We start from the raw sequence: 18,204 nt of genomic DNA, 5'->3' as shown, positions 1-18,204 counted from the left end.
TTCGTGGAGCGCTAGAGATTAAAATTTAAATCAGATATAGAGATGTCTTAAAATCGGATAAAAATTGAGATTTTGGTGAAAGAAGCTAAAGAAGAGAATCTTAATCCATGCACGCTAAGAAATTCATAATTAGAATGAATAAGCAACTAAAAAAACTAAATGAGACTCAATGTGATTAAAGAAGGTGTTGCCTAGCTGGATACCTTAATTACTAGGAAAGAGAGAAAAATAAAACTTGTTTTAGAAAAAAAAAAAAAATGTGAAAATCTACCCTCTAAATTGGAAGGAAAGAAATATGATATTTCCATAATACAAAACTAAATATATATATTATTTTACTATATTATTCTATTAAATATAAATCAATAAGAAAATAATTCTTATCACCACTCTTACTTGATATTAACTGATTCAGAATTTATTCATTTACCTCTTTAGTTAATTCTTGTACCAAACATTTAATAAAATTTGTAAAACAGGATAAGAAACTAATTTAGATTGCGACTTTTAGAAATTTTGTTCACTTTACATGACTTTGAACCAAAGATGGTAAAACTAAAGTCCTGTTTCAGTATACTGAATTTTTTCATATTCATATTAAATAATTTATTAGAAACTTGATATATTGTTAGGGATATAAAAATCATTCGTATGAGAAATCCTTACAAGATTTAATCCATAAAATTTAGGGGCAAGATAATTGTCCCCCCACTCTCATCCCCCAATTTTATTTGTTCGATATCATCCACATTTCTCATGATCTATAAGGAATTTTGCGAATCTAAAATCACGAACGTCTTCTACGCAATTTTATCTTTCAAATGAGATACATGATGACATACTTTTGAGCTCGTCATCACGCAAGTATTTATACCTCGTCATTCAAGTATTTATACCTAGTATTTTACACATATGACACTGCTGACATTTAAAAGTATTAATATCAAGTATTATAAGTATTTATACCTATGCACTGAAGAATTTATACCTATGTGGTCAGTTATTTTTGTTAGAGAAAGATTGACGCAGGAACGATTGGGAAATGTTGATACGGAGATGCAGGGTCCACGATTGGGGATAAATACTTACAAGTATAGGTATAAATATTTGCACGATGAGGTATAAATACTTGTGTGACGATGAGCCCGAAAGTATATCATCATGGATCTCATTTGAAAGATAAAATTGCGTAGAATACGTTCGTGGTTTTAGATTCGCAAAATTCCTCATAGATCATGAGAAATGTGAACGACATTGAAAAAAAAAAACCACTTCTAAAAACGTGTATGATTATTCTTTTCATGTAGTTTGAGTGGCCCCCCCATATAGTCATATCAAGTTAGACATGCAAGTATTAATTTATTATCTTCCAAGTATTTATACCTATGAATTTAATTAAACTTGGAAGACCAAGTATTTTGAATAAATTTAATTAAACTAGTTAGTTAAGTTAGTTTATGGAAGTTAAACACGATTGGGAATAAATACTTACAAGTATAGGTATAAATACTTACACGATGAGGTATAAATACTTGTATGACGGTGAGTCCGAAAGTATGTCATTATGGATCTCATTTGAAAGATAAAATTGCGTATAATACGTTCGTGATTTTATATTCGCAAAATTCCACATAAATGGAGGTTTAAAAGATGAGGGGATGATGGGGGGATGGGAGTGGGGGGATTCATATAATTATTCTAAAATTTATGGAGATAATATATTATTCTTCGCATATATATGGTAAAGAAATATTTGTTGATTTCTGAGAAATAACAGCTAAAATTCTTGCCAATTTTAATATTGTTCTAAAAAAACGTGCCATATACCTCAAAATTCGAATTTGACTGAGCCTGTGATAAAACAATTGCTTTAATTAATGAAGATACATTAATAGTTTGAAATGATATAAAACATATCTTAACATTTATTGAAGTTAATATAAATTTAATTAAAAATTTAGCATATTAAGTTTGACATTAAATTTTTATTTCAAATAAAAGATATAGAATCTTAAATTAAGGGGAGTGCTATTCTAAGGACACAAATTGAAATATTGAGAGCTAAAAAAAAACTTTCTCCATAAGTATCTATTTTACCCTTGCACTCTCTCTCATTAACTAATTAAGAAACACAACTAATAAAGAAAGTGAAAAAAAATCTTCCAGGTGAATAATAACAAAGAAGGCCAATAATTATACCAGCCACTGAAACAGAGAAGTATTGCAGTTATATTCGACAAAAGTAGGAGACTTAAAATAGCAACATAAAAAATGAAAAATTATTTTCTTCATCAAACGAAGAGCAATATACTCACTGATTTTAAAATACTTTTTTGGCTTTGAACGAAAGCAAGTACAAAATACTTTGACAATTGGGAAAAGAGTATCAAAAGGAATGAAACAATGAGTGCAGTATGAAAGATGAACACGTTTTTTTTTTCTTTTGCAATTTAACACCTGTAGGCAGATACGTGTACCAGTGAACCTATTAGCCTACTGATTTCTTGGTACCAGTGAACTTGAAATCATTGTTTTAATGGCCATTTGGAACATATACATGTTGAAAGCTATACATGTTGAAAGCCTCAAAGGTCGGTTGAACTCCATGCTAGGTGATTGCCTGTACGAAATTTTGTGGCAGTGGACCTTCAAACCAACACATTCTCACAAAGGGGCATGCAAATACTAGGTGGTTTACATCTTCTACATCCTGTCCACAAGAGGCCACCCTTACCCATTTTTTCATGTAGAATACCACTGAGCGGCAGTGCCCCCTGTGCAAGCTTCCATACCAGATCTTATTGTTTAATGTATGCCTTGATGTTTCATACATCAAAATGAATATGAATCTTATCCTTTAAGCACTGTAATTTTCTTTTCTAAAACAGTAAGATATTTTTGATTTTTCTAGTGACAGTTTTATGGTTTTTTATCTGTTGAGATAGTAAAATCCACCATAAACAATATCCAGGTCCAAAATTTGAGAATTTTATATGAAAATATACATCTGGTCATGATCGATATGCTCACAAAATTTAATGATTTCACTCCAACAGTAGCAATTTTTAGTATTTTATTTAGGGTTTTGTTGTTTTATAGACAATTTGGTATCAGTTTTGAGTTGCCTATGGTTTTGTGCATTTTTATGGTACCAGTGGTACAATAGTCATGCACCATACATTGGTCTGATTGCTTTGACGATATACAAGCCTTAATTCAATGAAAAGGACATAGATAGATTAGATTAAAAGGGAAACTCATAGCATACCATAACCTATCATGCTACACTACTACTTTTCTTGTTTTTATTAAAGTCTGACAAGACTATTTATATGAAATAAGCATAAAGACCCTTATTTTATTTTACAAAGGCTCAGTCTAGGAAATCACAAAGGCCCATTTTTTTAGATTACATCCCATATTTTGGCTTAAAGCTCTTCATTCTTTTTCTTGGAGTTAAGGCTTGATAGTGACTTGGGAAGTTTTCATTTTAAGTCTTGTTTTTATATTTATTTGAAAATATGTACATTATGTACAACAGAAGGTCAATAAATAAATTTGGAAATCAGTGAAAATCCTTGAATGCGTCATTTCCATAGATCTCATATTATCTCTCGTATTATTATCATTTCTATAAATTCTTTATTAGCATCAAAATTCATTCAAAGAAACAAATTAAAGAAGAACTAAAAGCAATAAGAATGCAAAAACAGTAACATTTGAATTTTTTTTTTGCAAAATTGAAGAGTTTTTGGGTACATGTGAACAAAGTTTGAATTAAAAAAAGATTGAAGGAGAAAGAGAAACACGGAGGGAAAGATTCTAAATCCCAAGAATCATTTATCCTTTCAAATGGTAATAAACATTGACAGACAAAATGTAACTTTTCTTTCTTCTTATTTTCTTTCTTTTTATTAGTTCTTCTATTAATTGAGGTGAGAGAAAAAATGCAAGGACAAAATAGACATTTACAGAGAAAAATTTATCTCAGCTCTCATTATATCAAATGCTGCTCTCAGTATAGCACTCCCCTAAATTAAGGAGCTTTCACGTTCATCTAGATTATTTATGTCACATCTGCATTAGCTCACAGTTACAGGTATATATTGAACATTGATATTTAATTTAATTAAGGCTACAAATAATTAATGTCTTCTAGAAATTTACATCGAATATTTTAAGTCACACATTGAAACAATATTTTTTTTCAATCAAATTGCCTCTTTTAAATTAATTTTATTTCCGTAGAGATCGTCATTGCCATGCATGGTTTGTGCATATTTATGAATAAAGTTGGTATACGAGTTGCAGCTCAAAATCATCAAACTAACTTCAAACCCTTTTTTTTTTTTGTTGAATGAAATAGTTGGATTACTCCACTCTTTTCAAACTTTTATTATTATAACAAAGAATTTATTTATCTGAATTTCGAACCATGATCCCTCACATCATATAACATGTGCATTTGTACACTAGATCAAAAGTTGATTCTTAAACTGACTTTAAACTTTGAATTTGAACAATTGATCTCATCTACCTATCAAGTGTTTACATTTTAAATTATTATTTTTTTGAATTTTTTTTTTGTATAAGAACAAGATATTAGAAAATAAATTATTTTGATATGTTTATTTTTCAACAATTCAGAATATCTTAACCTCTGTTAGAATTAACTCAAAAAAATTAAAAATTACTTTTTACTCAAATAGATCAAGATCAGCTGTTTGGATTCTTGTTTGACATCGATTATGATTTTGAAGTTGAACTCATAAACTATATTAATAAGCTTAAACTCATACATATAATCGTATTTTTAACATGTATCAAACTTTCTATAGTACATCAATTTAATATATTCAAAAATATTGACAAACTAAAAAAAATACAATTCTAAATATGCTTTCATTATTTAAATAGAACGCGCGTATGTTAAGTTTGAACCATTGACAAATGTTGCTTTATCAAACAATTTAAAATTTGATATGTGTTTTATCTAAAATTCTAAATCATGCTAACAGCTATGTGGAACCAAATCTCCTGCTGCTCACAGTCACAGGTGAGCAAAAAGACAAAAAGTTCCTACCAACATATATAGTCCATTCTTCTATGCATTCATCAATGATAATATATGAACCGTCATAATTAAAGTATGGAGAATATATTTAAATTTCCAATAATTAAAGCACTGGGAATAAGTATCATAATGCAGGTTGAAATGTAGAAAACTATATATATATAGAGTAAGGCTTGGGTGCTATGGATAGCATAGAGGGCTACCGTGCTACGGCTCAATATTCGAGTTTTCACTTGATCTAAAAAATTCTGCACCATTAAGATATTTGATTTTCTACCTATCTAAAAAAATAGTAAAAAAATTTTCAAAAAATGTAAAATTTGATCTCCAAACACATATTAATATGAAGAACAAGATGAACGGTTCGGATCATCTGTTAGGATTTTAAAAACTCGAATATTGAACCGTAGCACCGTAGTCCCCTATGCTATCCATAGCACCCAAGCCATACTCATATATATATATATATATATATATCGTGGGCTAAAAGTAAAAGAAACCTTACTAATTTGGGGGAAGAAAATGAAAGGTTCCGACCATGTTTTGTATTGTTTTTTTAATTTACCATACTATCAATCAATCCAACTCATTTAGGAAATAAAGTAAGAATAAGAAACCATAGTTTAAGAAAATGTCTTCTTTGGATATTCCAAGAATTTTTCATTTTCTACAACATACATGCATGCTCAGACTTTCGAGATGTAGGTATTTAAATTCTGTTTGCAAAAGATAGCAGACAGAGAGAGTAGAAAGCGAATTATTATAGATATAGAATGAGTAGTTTAACGATAACGGACCGTCATTAAAAATAAAATGAAATATTCAACATAAATATTTAAAAAAAAATTAGTGAAATGTTGTAAAATTAAAACGTGTTTATCCGGATCAGGGAACTATATTTGAATTAAGGTTATTATTAAGAGGTTTGAAGAATCATGCAAGATACCGACAGACTGCTTCTCTTTGATGTTTCATAATAAGAGAAATTAATGAGAATTTTCTTTAATATCCAGCATGATGATAATAATGTAGAAACTATATGTGATTATTGTATATTTTATGGGATATATATAGGAGAAGAAACTTTTCAAGCATAGTTGAGTATTTTTTTTTTTTTGTAAGCTTCTAGAAGACAAAATGAAGTGGCCATTTTTATTAAAACTCTAAAAAAAAAAATTACAAAAGTGCCTCTCAGTTCAGTTTTTTTTTTTTAAACGGCCCCAACCGCCCGAAGCAAGGGGCAGTCCATAATCCTAGCTGACTGCTCGGAGCAAGGGCGGTCCACTAGGGACCTGACCGCCGACTGGGCGGTCCTCTATTTTTTTTTTAAAGAGATCTTAATATTTTGTGAAGTTTAGTTTTCTTGTTTAGAGTGTATGCCAAAAAATAAGACATTTGATATATTTATAAAGTTATATCGTAACTCTTTATAACTTTAATTTGATTTGTCAATTGGATGTCACAAGTCTAAAGATAACACTAATTAAGGACTTGGTCTTGATTCAAAAAATTTCAAGCTTTGACAGCTTGTTGATCTTCTTCTCTTTATTTATGATACTAAAACAGTAGTTTAGAGCTACTAAAAAATGTTGAAACCTCAAATTAGATCTTTGTCCATGCATAAAGTACCTAGACTGACCTCTGGTATGGTACCAAGTCCAAACTCAGCAGCTAAGCACTAAGCAAAAGCCACTGGTATAGTGCATTGCACTAAAAACATCAAATTTGACATCGCTGATAAATCAATAAGTCTGGATTGATACAGGGATCAAATTATAAAAGTGATTACACCAGCATGTAGAGCATTCAAAAATTCATATAATTGACACAAATTTTAATTAATTTGAATTTTTCTATAATTAGTTATGAATTTCTAAAGTTTAGCTTTTGAAAAAACTGTAAACAGCCATAACTTTGGCTAGGAAAGTCGGATTTGCGCATATGACTACTTTTCGGAAAGGGGGAACAAGAAGGATCCGAATTTTGTCTCAGGAGAAACCCCCGGGCATCCGAAGCATCATAATTATAAAAAAAATGTCGTTTAGTGCCTCAAAAATTAGTTTAAGTTTTCTATCAACGGTAGACATGCAACGATCAGTATTTTGTTTAGTCAAAAGCCTAAGAGATTATTCAAGAATTATTCATATAATTATTTCAAAATATATTTACTATTTATTGTGTGCGTTTACTTATTCAAGTAAATGGTATATGTTGACAATAATCAAATAATTCAATTATTCTCTCTCTCGCTCTCCAATTATTCTCTAAAACAAAAAGAGGAAGAAATAGAAATCATTGAGCCAATCTAATTATATTTTCTTGTATATATTTAAATAAAATAAATTATTAAGAATCAAATTCAAGTCCTTATTTAGTGTTATCTTTAGACTTGTGATATCCAACTAACAAATCAAATCAAAGTTATAAAGAGTTACGACATCACTTCATAAATATATCAAATGTCTTATTTTTTGGCATATCTTAAACAAGAAAACTAAAACTTCACAAAATTATTTAAATAAAAATATTGAGATCTCTGAAAAAAAAAATAGAGGACCGCCCCTGCCCCGAGCAATTGGGGCAATTTAAAAAAAAAAAAAAAAGCTGAACTGGGGGGCATTTTTGTAAAAAACCTTTTGTTTAGGGTTTTAATAAAAATGGTTTCAAAATGAAGCTTTATATCTTCAAAAGTGGAATTATGTATTGTGTGATCATATAAAATATTGTCGTTTAGTAGATAAGTTATGTATTTGACTCAAGGTTCTAAATAGCGATTATAGCGGCATAGCGGGGAGACAAAAAAAAAAGCTATTGCGAATAGCGTAGCTATAGCGGAAGCTATCACACATAGCGATTTTCCCTTTTCAAACTTTATATTCTATATTTCTACTAATCATCAACATAATCAATATTAGAGAATTGATGTAACAACTAAATGACAACTAATCTAAGTCTATACTTTTTATCAATTACGCAAATAAGAATGAAAAAAATATAAAAAATAACATTATTTAATAGTTTATACTTCATGGTATTACATATTATAATAGACAAAGAGCAATTAATTTTATAAGGTAAATGAAGTCAATATACATATTTAAACATTTTATAATTATAATAATAATCAAAATCAACTTTCAATTGAAACGAACGATAATAATTTTACAAACGAATACTATAAAAAGAGTAATCAAAATGAATAATTAGTATTTGAATATTTCTCGATATAGAATGATAGAATAAATCACAAATAAAAATAGAAGCATATAGTTTGGTTTAGTATACTTATCGTAGAAGACCATGTAGCATTAGAAATAAGAATAGAAGTACAGAAGTCCATATAAATTGCAAAAAAAAAACCATGTAGCATAGCGGTAGCTATAGCGGGTCTCATTTAGCGGTAATAGCGGTAAGCTATTATAGCTATAGCGGTCGTAGCTGAGTTAGCGCAATTTTATCTCATAGCTTAACGTTTATGGTCCGGAAAAGCTATAGCGCTGCTATAGCTAGCTATTTAGAAGCCTGATTTGACTAGATCGACAGATAAAATTGGATATTTAGAGGAGATTGATAATAAAATGATAAATTATTGTAATAATTTAAAAAATATTTACACAATTTTGTTTCCATATATAATATTTTTAGAACTAATATGAATGACACTCATCCTACTGAGCGAAAAATCAGATAGTGCAAAACCACATGAAACTTCAATATTACAATCTGAACCTTATATATACGTATGAATTATATATGAATTCTACATGAACTTCAATTCAATTGTACACTCTAGCTCTGCAGTATAATTATATGTATAAAATTAATTGAGAAAAGAAGATTTGCATAAAACAACGAACTTGTCTAGACAGAAACATATTTCTCATAAACAATGAACTTGTCTAATTTGTCTTATTAATTTGTTTGGATCCCGAATTTTAATGAAAAAATTAAGATGGTTCCGATCCCTTTTATGACCCTGTCCTTTTTCTCTTCCTTAATTAGATTATGACAAATCATACAAATTAATCTAAATTTTTGACAAATTGATTTTTTTTTTTCTTTTTCACAAATCCTCTTGTTTCTTAGTCTAACAGGTATGCCAATAATGGTGTAGAAGAGAAAGATATCAGAAATAGGTGTAATTAGAAAATTTAAACTTAACAGTAATTACTAATTAGTACAAAAGAGATGAGATTCATGAACTTAAAAAAAAAAATGTGTATTTAATGTATTTGTGCCAGAACATGTGCAAATGTACACAAAAAATAAAATATTAAATACCAAAAATAAAATCAAATTATGGAGCAATTCCATGTATAAAAAAAATAGAATATAATTATAACCTTAATTTTGTCAATGAACTTGCATGTGAGCTTGGTTGGTTCATCAACATCCTCAAGTAAAAAAAAATTGAAAAAAAAAAAAAAAAACATAAAAGGGAAAGAGCGAATCCAAGAGACCCATGAGCAGCATTATATAGCAAAATATATATAAATGCTCAAAGGAAAATAAAAAGAAGATATCACTAAAATCTCAATAACCATGAGCTATACATGCATCCCAAAAACGCCGGTCACTTTCGGCATTTCCTTGTGCCTCCACCACCGCCACCACCTCTTGCGCCTCCTCCTTGTCATCCCTCTCCTCGTTATCAGTTAATCGTGCATTTGTACTCTCCTCATTAACATTTTTGCTACTCCCCTCTACCGGTGATCTCGTTCTGTCGTTATCATCAGCTTCATCTTCATTCTTCGCATCAACAAAGTCACCAGATGTCGATTCAGCGTCATCATCGTCAGTAGAGGTGTTAGTTCTGGTGATACATAGAAGGGACACGGCTGTGCTTGGAATCGTGTTAACCTCGGAGTCGCCCGTAGATTCCACATAGGATGGGGAAGTTGAGGGTTCGGTGGAGGAGGAGGAGGAGGAGGTGTGCTCCATGGAGGAGCATCTACCAAATTTCTTTGTGAGGCGGACTCATAGCTGTGTATATATACAGAGAGAGAATTATTTATATAGATAAGATGGAGGTTGAGAGTTTCAATTTTCTTAATTTTAAAGAGAAAAAGAAAATCTAAGCATGCCGAGTTAATAGCCACAAGTGCTTTCTAAAAGTTCCCCAAGAAAGACTTCTTATTATTTTATTCCAATTATTATTATTAGTAATGATATTATTATAGTTTTTGTTGCTGTTATTGTTTTAATTATTATTAAATAAATAATATTTAAGTGGATAGGTTATATTTTTCAGTTATAAATTGTTATGGTGCTTTTAGAGCATATGTTTAACCTTGTTTGAGTGAAATATATTTTTTTTTCAAAAATTCTATATGAAATAAACAAATACTTTACTGCTGATACTAAAAAAAAATAAACATACAGATTTTTTTTAACGTATTGATGGAAACAAAGGTGAATTATACATAACAGGGATTAAAAAAAATTCAAAGAAAATGACATTTCATCTCTAATAGCACTTGCAAAGCAATCTTCCTCTTTAATCCTATATGGGTGCATTGCAAAGTTTTGACTAGAAAAAAAGTGGTTTTTTACTAATTAAGTTTTTTTTTTTGCTTTTGAATATTATTTTTTCTTTAAGGGTAATTTTCTTGTGTAATAAATACCCAGTGTTCTAAATAGCGCGCTATAGCGTTTTTGGAGACCAAACGCTATGCTATGGCATTAAAACACGCTATTTGCGCTACAGACGCTATAGCGGTAATAGCGGTCCGCTATAGCGTATAGCGTGTAGCGCAAATAGCGCGCGCTATGCAACATTTGCTTCTTCTTTTTTCAATTTATATGAGCTTTAAAATAAATAAATGGGGAAGATATTGTTTAATTTTGATGAATATTACATTATATCAAATTCAGGTCCGCTATAATAATTTTTTCATTTTGCTCTTGGTTTTTTTTAACTGATGATAAATCAAATAAATAATTGCTAAATTATGGAAATTTTAGGGACTAACAATAATTTCTTCAAGGATCATCTGTTTATTTTACTAGAAGTATGATTTTTTTTCCTTTTCAATTTCTAGGTTATTTTGAAATTTAAATAGAAAAAAGATAAATTATGTTATGATGTTGAAGATATTTTAAATAGAAAAAGATCGATAGTTTATGATATTAGTATTACTATAGATATTTTGAGTCACAATTTGGACTTTGTATTGGTTCAATATGAATATTATAATTTTTTAATCAATTTGATATTATTTATTGTTCTATGAGACTAAATAATGTTGATATTTAGTACAAATATATAATATAATTTTTATAAAAATAAAAAAACGCTATTTGGGATAGCTTTCGCTATAGCGTCGCTCTTCGCTATAGCTTTTTCTGGAGGCTCCCCGCTATGACGCGATAAACGCTATTTAGAACCTTGTAAATACCACAAAATGAAGTCATCTTGATTTATCAGATAGCGATTGACACATTGAGTCCTCATTTGTATTACGTAAACCTATATACTTAATAGCGAAATTGTCAGTGTTTATATTTTTATGGAAAATTATTTATATTTTCTGAAAAATATGTTTATACTATTTGATAATATATATAAATAATTTTGTAGCATGCAAGTTAAGATTGCATTAATTACAGTTCAAATTGAATGCATACTTAACTTTTGGTTATGTAATTTTTAAAAGATCTAAATTAACTTATGTTCATCATGCCTAAACATTTTTTTTTAAGAAGTATAAAGTGTTTCTAAATGCAAAAGGTAAGCAGTTATTACTTGGTGACTTTATAATAGTTAATATATATTTTTTTAATTTGTAGTATTAAATGAACTTATAAATTTTAAAAATAAATAAAAAATCAGTTTACCTCTTAGAATAAATTAAAGGCATTCAGTTTAGAAAAGCGCAGGGTAATTAATTCTATTTAAGCGGAGGAAAATATTACCAGATTAAAAAAATAAATAGGTCTCGATCATTTTAATTACAAATATCAAATCAGGCCTTAATTATACTTTGCATCCCACATTCAAATAAATCAAAAGATGTGGTTTCTAGAACGTGTTGACCATCTAGAAGCATAGCATGCACATGCCCAGGCACCTAGATTAATATAATATTATTTAACACATAATTCTATAATGGTCCCAAAAGGACTACTTTCTGAATAAAGTCCTAAATAATACAGCTGTTAGCATTACATTCTTTGATACTTTTGTTTTCGTTTTACTCGGCATGCTTAAATTAAATTAGACTATATTAATTAAAGTTCATGGGCTTAATTATCGTTCAGATAAAAAATTAGAATCAGCAACTAAAAGGTAGAACATTTAAGTCCTAAAATAAATAAAAAATGACAAAAACAAAAAGGACCTTCTTTCAAATTAAAAGAGATGGAGGGTATGGAGAAAATTTCCTATTACACTTGGGCTGGTTTACATAAAGACGAAGATTTCAATCAGGGATGGAAGGTGGGGACCAGATGTCATAGAAACTAAAGAACATAATTTGCAGTAGCCGATAGGTGTGTCGGCGTACCTGGCTGCAAATGTTTTTTTTTCTGTAGAATTATATGAATTGCAGGACTTTACAATGAGTCAGACCTGGTCTAACTTCAATTCTTCAATAGCTACGTCTATTGTTTTGCAAACAAACCGGTCCGGTTCGGTACAGTCCAAACTTCTATGGTCTTCGGTTGGTCCGGTTTACGGGTTGGCACGGTCTGGGTTAGACGGATTGGATTTGGAGGGGACGATCCAAACCCGTGCCATGACCCATGGTTCCGATCCACGCGGGTTTGTCCAGTTCAATCTGGTCCGGTAGGTTCGGATTAGTTCGGTCTGATTTTTTTTTATAATCAATTCTTTAAAAAAAAATGAATTTTGGCCCGGGTTTGGTCCAATTTAGTCCGGGTTTGCAAGTTTTGGTTCAGGTTTTGTTCGGATTTGGTCCTGGTTTGGTATGGTTAGTCCGGATTGGTCCGGGTTAGTACTATCCGGACTGGTCCGATATGGGTTATTCGTGGTCCGGACTAAAACGGCTCACGGGTTTTGAATCAGCCGGGTTGGCACGGTTCTAGTGGAGAAAACCAGCCCAAACTCAGATTAGACCCGTTCCATAATCTTAGTCTGAGTTGGAACAGGTTTAGACTCCAGTTCGAATTAGTACGGGTTGGTCTCACAGGTAGTCCATCCGGGTCTGAACTGGAAATTTTTTTCAAAATTCTAGCTGCATCCTATCATTTTTGGAATATCATATATATATCCCTCATATATCTTGAGATTACATATTTCTCCTTCTAAGTTTTGCAATATCATATTTATCTTTCTAAATTTCCAATGTTCACAAATTTATCTAATTTATTACATTTTTCCACAAAACTCATTTGAAATTTACAATTATCCATCCCTTAAAAAAATGTATAGTATGTATAAGAAACTATTTAGTATTCTAATTAGTTGATTTTTGAGGGCATATTATTCATTCTATTTGCGCATATAGAGTTACATTTGAACATATATTTATGTATATACACGTGACACAAGTAAGAAAATTAATTATTTGCTATCAGAATCATCCAATTAAATATTGAAAAAATTTCTCAATCCATACTATATATTTTTTTTATTTTTGATAAAGGATAACCGGGTACTTTATAAATTTAAACTATGTTTTAATAAAAAAAAGTAAATAATTGGATAAATTTGTGAGTTTTTATAATTTAAAATGAATGGACTTTTATGAACTTTGACGCAAACAGAGAATTATCAATTTGGTTTTTGAAATTTGGTTTATGAACTTTTATGAACTTGAAAAGAATGGACTTTTATGATATCTTTCTTAGCAAACCATGAGATTATTCTATAATAATAAAATTGATAATTCTCTGTTCTTTAATCTTTATGCTTTAAAATGTGCTAGTAATGATTTATATTTTAAGGATCGATACTAATTAATCTGCTAATGATATTGATATATACTTAGATTAAAAATATGTTTTTATTTTTATTTTTTAATTCTACGACATCTCAGTAAAAAAATATGGCCGGAATTTTCATTAATATCCAAAAAAAAAAAATCAAATTATACCCGCTTTTCAGCGGAATTTCGGAAAATGCCCAAACCGGTGAGAATCTCACCGGTTTTATAATTTGTTTCTGGTGAGATTCTCACCGGTTTTTTTTACAAACATTATTTTTTAATTAATTTATTTTTTGTATTGAAATATTAGAAATGTTTAATATATTATTTTGAAAATAGATGAAATACGATATAATTTCATTGATTAGAAATACTGCGACAAATAATTCGGATTAATATTTTTCAGATCGGATTTTTTGTGGCTGTAAGAAATTTATTTAACAGAAATTTTGCAATTCAAAAGCTATGCGGCCCCATTATTTAATATTATACATTTAGAAAGAAGTAGCAGTCACCAACAAATGCACAAATTCCAAAGCACTTACAAAAAAAACAAAAAAAATAATGGGGCCGCTGGGGCATTGTGCGGCCCTGACTGGGGCCGTATCGGTATTGTGCGGACGGATCTTTGGGGCCGCAAAATGGCTAAGCATCTTGGATTAATTTTGAATTCTCCAGAAACATGGTTGTTTTGTTTTTTTTTTTATTATGTTATAAATAAAAATTTTGGTAGTACAAGAGTACGTAGGGTAAAAATGTCGTATTGCTTTCGTGTCTTATTCATGCTCTACATACTTATTTTTGTTTTGAAAATTCAGACAATCAATCCAAATCGTTTAATATGATCGATTTTCTTATTAAAATGTATTTAAAGATCAAATTTTATAATTTTTGGAACTTCTTTACTATTTGTTTAGAACTTTAGATGAATACAAATTCATTTGTTTTTATGGTTCATGATCTTTTGAAAACAGTGATTTTGTACTAATCAAAATAAATAGTAAGAACTTTTCAAAAAATATAAAATTTAATCTTCATACATATTTTAATATGCAAATCATGTTAAACGATTCGGTCGACTATTTAAATTTTAAAAACACATAAAGATGTAGAGCATAATTGAGATATAAAAACAATAAAATATATTAATCTACTCGTACATGGTCTTCTCTATGCATATGGTCTATGTTACCCTCGTCGATACTCCCATATAGGGTATGTACTTAGGAGTGTTTATTGGGTCCGGTTTATTTGGTTTTGAACCGAACTGAATTAATTTAGACTAAACGGTTCGGTTTTCTCAGTTTAATGGTTCGGTTCGGTTTGGAAGTTTTCAAAACCAAAATAATTGAACCGACCGAACTTTTATATATTATGAATTTAGTCCGGACTGCCTCGGTTTATTTCTTAATACCCCAATTTATTTCTTAATTAATTGTTTTAAATACTTTAGTTTATTTCTTAATACCCGGTTTATTTCTTAATATACTTTGATTTATTATAAATCAATTGCTTTAAATAAAAATAATAATATATTTCGGTTATAACCGAACAAACCGAAATAAAACTTTGGTTCAATTCAGTTGCAATGCTAAATCGGTTCAGTTCGGTTCTATTTTTGAAACCGAATTATAACTTTGACTTGTCTAGCTCAGTTCGATACTTCGGTTAAACTGAACCGAACCAATGAACACTCCAATATGTACCCATATCGGATACGTATTGGATATCCACACGCTTATGATATATATATAGCACCGATACATATATATCCGTGCCAATACATTCTTCGATATGTCCCTCTTCAGATTTGCACCAATACGCCCTCGACACACTAGATTTGCACAAATTAACACACCAGATTTGAATTCTCAAATTGTTTGCTCTCTGTGGGATTCGAATCTATATATATATATTTTTAGTTGAGATCCAAAACTCTTTGTCACTATACTAGATCATTTATGTGATATATATTAGTAACTATAGTATTTAATTGATCTTACGATTTGGTGAGACCAAGAAGCAAGATCGAGACAACCAGCTGGCAGTGGCAGCTGTTCTAATTGTGCCATTTTAATGATGGGACTCTAATTGGTGAAAAGCACAACACAACCAAAGTTAGGAAGAAGCAAAATATATACATGAAAACGCGCGCGCGTATATATATTGAGCTCCTGTTGATTAATGCATGCACTAACCCTTTTGTTAATACATCAGCTTCGATTCTTCAAGTACGACAGATGACTTAATTGATCGACAAAAGAAAAAGAAAATTATCTAATGCACATTAATTATGCACTAAACCTTTAGTTAATACATCAATTCCTTCAAGTAAATTAAATCAAACGAATAAAATAAAAATAAAAAGGAGTCCAGGGTCGACCTTTAAAAATGTTCAAAACCATCGTAGAGGAAGGAAAGGTATAAATTAAAATTTATTTTTCTCAATACCCATGAGCTATGCAAGCGTCCCAGAACAGCCGATTGCTTTCGGCATCATCTTGTGCCACCACAGCCTCCTCTCGTGCTACTAACACCATCGAATCTCTTTGCCCCTCTATGATCTCTCCATCATCATCAACTATTCTCTTCTTAGCATCATATGAATCATACCACAACATTTGTCTTCTCATCATATCCTGTCCAATATTCCCATTTGTTGCCCAGCTGTCATCTCCAGACGTTGATTCCGCATCGTCATCGTAGTTATCGGAATCAATAACGTTACTACTAACAAATGTATCCAATTCCAAAACCATGTCGGTGTCCATAACAAGTTCGGTCTCCGAGTCACCCATGGATTCCAAATTGGAAAGGGAAGCAGACGAATCAGATTTTGGGACCCAATTTTTTTCCATGAGAAGATCGAGACGGGAATTAATTGAAGAGCATATATCTTGTTGTTTGTTGACATATATATTATTGGGTATATATATAAATGCAGAAATAGTAACATGGCTTGCAGGTGCAAATTGGATGTAAATTAATATATGAAAACAACACGTGAATTTCAAGTCGTAATAGGCTCGCTGTGGTTTATTGTGTTTGTGTTGGGGACGAGAAGAAAACGGCCAAGGGGAAGGTGGGAGAGAAGGTTCCAATTAATTTCTTTAAAACTTGAAAAGGAATTCATTCTTTTTTAAAAAGCTAGCATTGCTATGGGTACTCCTGGAGAACCCACACTAGCATTGCTATGCAACTTGTGGGCTGTCGCTTTAAATATCTTTTATTGACCAATATAGCGATTTGTAGCAACTTGCCGAGTATTCTTTTTTAAATAGCTTTGCAGAGTATTCTTTTTCTCATTTTTTTCTAATTTGTGGCTGTCGCTTTAGATATCTTTTATTGACCAATATAGCGATTTGTAGCAACTTGCCGAGTATTCTTTTTTAAATAGCTTTGCAGAGTATTCTTTTTCTCATTTTTTTCTAATTTGTGGGCTGTCGCTTTAGATCTTTTATTGACCAAATATAGCGATTTGTAGCAACTTGAAGCTTGCCGTTCGGTCATATTCCTTCTAGAAGAGGAGTAAAAACACAAATGATTTTGATCTTCTTTAGGTATCTATGACTTCAAAAAAATTAATTGTTTGGTCCTAATTTTTTTTTGTAATTTGTGCAAAATTAAATTAATCATATCTTTCATAAAAAAATTGAAGGAAATCACAGCTTTCTATTTATATGCTTTTTGGGAACTATCATATACGTATATGGTAGCATTGGCATGGAAAATTTAGAACCTTTTAGTACTTTATCTGATCCGAATTTAATTATATGATGTGGACATAATTTTAGCACCTCTTTTTAAAATGAAGGGAAATGCAGGACCCATTTTTGTTGAATTTCATAAAAAATGTTTAAATAACAAAGTAAAAATAAACACTTGAAATTTAAGGACCAAAATCATAAAATGATAAATTTGAAGGACATTTTTCTGTAGTATGTTCTTTCAAGAAATAAGAGATTAGGAGAGGCCAACTAATGACCTTCTACCAGTATCTTAACTTTTCTTTTGTTTTTCCTAATTTCAGTTACTGGTATCGTTAGTTTTAAGCTACTGAATTGTATTATATATTATTTTCGAAAATGGAATGTAAATCTCATTTTTTGGATTAGAGAATTGTAACCGCTTCTACAGAGTAAGCCACTGGGCGGCAATATATCTATGTACGTCAAGCAATTCAGAAAGACAAATTTCTAATAACACTGTGTCAATATTTTCATTTTATTTAATTGCCAATGG

At 30.3% G+C, this 18,204-nt stretch overlaps 1 protein-coding gene across 1 annotated transcript; it reads right to left on the bottom strand.

The window, feature by feature from the left end:
• Positions 1-9,248: 9,248 nt before the first annotated feature.
• On the bottom strand, positions 9,249-10,073 carry LOC144563389 (uncharacterized). The gene has a single exon (XM_078312857.1). It carries the CDS (start codon positions 10,013-10,015, stop codon positions 9,608-9,610), a length of 408 nt encoding a protein of 135 aa, XP_078168983.1. The 5' UTR covers positions 10,016-10,073; the 3' UTR covers positions 9,249-9,607.
• Positions 10,074-18,204: the final 8,131 nt, after the last annotated feature.

Source organism: Carex rostrata, chromosome 12, assembly GCF_964058835.1.
Source record: "Carex rostrata chromosome 12, lpCarRost1.2, whole genome shotgun sequence".
NCBI classification, from domain to species: Eukaryota; Viridiplantae; Streptophyta; class Magnoliopsida; order Poales; family Cyperaceae; genus Carex; species Carex rostrata.
Note: the sequence above shows the minus strand (reverse complement) of the source record. Positions and strands in the feature narration are given on the sequence as shown.

What these genes read in the sequence shown, in the direction of transcription:
- LOC144563389 (XM_078312857.1), bottom strand. Translation starts at nt 10,015, where the DNA reads ATGGAGCACACCTCCTCCTCCTCCTCCTCCACCGAACCCTCAACTTCC.